The 1,877-nt window shown below is 55.9% G+C and overlaps 1 protein-coding gene across 1 annotated transcript in view; it reads right to left on the bottom strand.

Annotated features, from left to right (window-relative positions):
- ATCAY (ataxia, cerebellar, Cayman type) overlaps positions 1-1,596 on the bottom strand; it is a gene marked incomplete at its 3' end in the record, with an annotated part of 10,847 nt that extends 9,251 nt beyond the window's left edge. The window contains exon 1 of the mRNA XM_008947755.1: positions 1,520-1,596. Coding sequence (XP_008946003.1) covers positions 1,520-1,596 — 77 coding nt within the window. The remainder of the gene's footprint in view (positions 1-1,519) is intronic.
- Positions 1,597-1,877: the final 281 nt, after the last annotated feature.

Below are 1,877 nucleotides of genomic sequence, written 5' to 3' on the forward strand. Positions count from 1 at the left end.
GCCCCCCAGCCAGGGTCACATCCCTTTGCCTCTCCCTGGGCTTCATCTGCTGGGCAGCAGTGATGATGCCCGTGTTGGGTGGCACCAAGCTCTGCAGAAGAAATGCCCCTTGAAAGCTTGGCTGTGGTTGGGAGAAGTTTGCTGCTTGTGTGGCAAGCGTGAAATGGAGCCCAGCAGCTCCTGCTCCAGGGACATGGGGTGGGTTAGTGCACGGGTGTCCAGCTGCAGGACCAGCTTTGTCCCTGGATTTTCTGGGGAGCCTTGGGTCAAGGCCTTCCTTTCCATGCCTCACCTTCCTTTCCATGCCTCACCTTCCTTTCCATGCCTCACCTTCCTTTCCATGCCTCACCTTCCTTTCCATACCTCACCTTCCTCCCTTTCCATACCTCGTCGTCCTTCCTTTCTACACCTCACCTTCCTCTCTACTCAATTAAAAGCTTCTCAGCACAGCTCTCTGGGGGAGCCTTAGGTTGGCAGAGGTCCATCAGCCCACAGCTCTGCTCTCAGAGGAAAGAAAAACTCCATCCTAGAAACCCAGGGGCTGGGCTGAGGCCACGTCTGGGGCCAGCGGAAGGACGAGCCGGGTGCTGGGCTGGGAGACAGAGGTGCTCAGATCAGCACTGCAGCTGGCCCTGGGGGAAACAGAGCTGTGCTCTTCACCGGTGCCAGGGGAACAGGAGAGCCTTTCTAGCAGGGCAGGAGCTGTGCCTGCCCACCCTCACAGCACACTGGGCCACTGTCTGGGAATACAGGGGCTCTGTGGGCTGCCCGGGGGGGACTCGGCTGCAGCTGGGACACGGCGAGACAGCCCCGAAAGGTTTGGGGTTGGCTGTGCTGAGTGTGCCCCAGGGAGCAGCTGCTGGGCTGTGGGCTTCAGGGGTGGGGCAGGGATGAGGGTGGGTGCACCCTTTGGGTGGCTGCAGGGAGTTCAGCACACACGGAGCTTACAGAGATTATTTTTTGGCACTCTGTGCAGTTAATAAATTGTCTATGATGGTGACAGTGGCCACTTTGGCACCTGCTGTCACCCACACATCATTTCTTAGAGGGTTTGCAACCATTCAGATTCTACATGTCAGGGCCACTGGTTATTGCATCCCAACAGCTCTGCTTGCTGTGGCAAATTCCTGGCAAAGCAGCATTGTTCTGTTTGGGGAGACACTGACTGATTTGGAGACTGGGAGGGAGTCCATCCATCTATCCCTAGATCCATCCATCCATCCCTCCCTCCTTGTGTGCATCCATCCATCCCTGCTAATCTCCCCATCCTTTGCACCCACCTCCTTATCCTCTCCTTGGCATGCTCACAGAGGGTTGCCAGAATCCTCCCCAAATTTTTTAAACATTCCAAGCAGCCTTGCTACAAAATCTCTGTTCTCTGGCCAAAATTGTCCTGTTGGAGTCAAGACTCCTGCTGTCCCTGGGGCTGGTGGATGCACCTGCATGCTCCATGACCTGCTGCTTTCTTACAGAAAGAAAGAAAATTCTCCCTGGCTTTTTTTTTTCACAGGGAACCAACCTGGGGAAGTCCTCATCCTGCCACTCTTCCTTCACATCCACGTTTTCCATCCGCAGAGTGGCTTCTGTGGTTCCCATGGTGCTCAGAGAGGAGCTGGCTGCACAGGGGTTCCCCCGAGGAAGGGCTCAGGCTGGGGGGTGGAAGGCAGAGAGGTTGGCATCGAGCATCACCACCAGGGAGCATTTCACCTGGGCTGTTTGGAGCAGGTACACTGAGGTACAGAGGAGCAGGGCGAGAGCTGCTCGTTTTGCAAAAGCCACGAGGCAGAGACATGGGGTTTTGTGGCTGCTTGACATGCTTTGGACAAGAAAGAGGAGGTGAGGTTGGCTCTGGATCAAAGCACTAGGTGTATCTCTGC

Source organism: Merops nubicus, unplaced genomic scaffold (assembly GCF_000691845.1).
Source record: "Merops nubicus isolate BGI_N331 unplaced genomic scaffold, ASM69184v1 scaffold19259, whole genome shotgun sequence".
Lineage (NCBI taxonomy): Eukaryota > Metazoa > Chordata > Aves > Coraciiformes > Meropidae > Merops > Merops nubicus.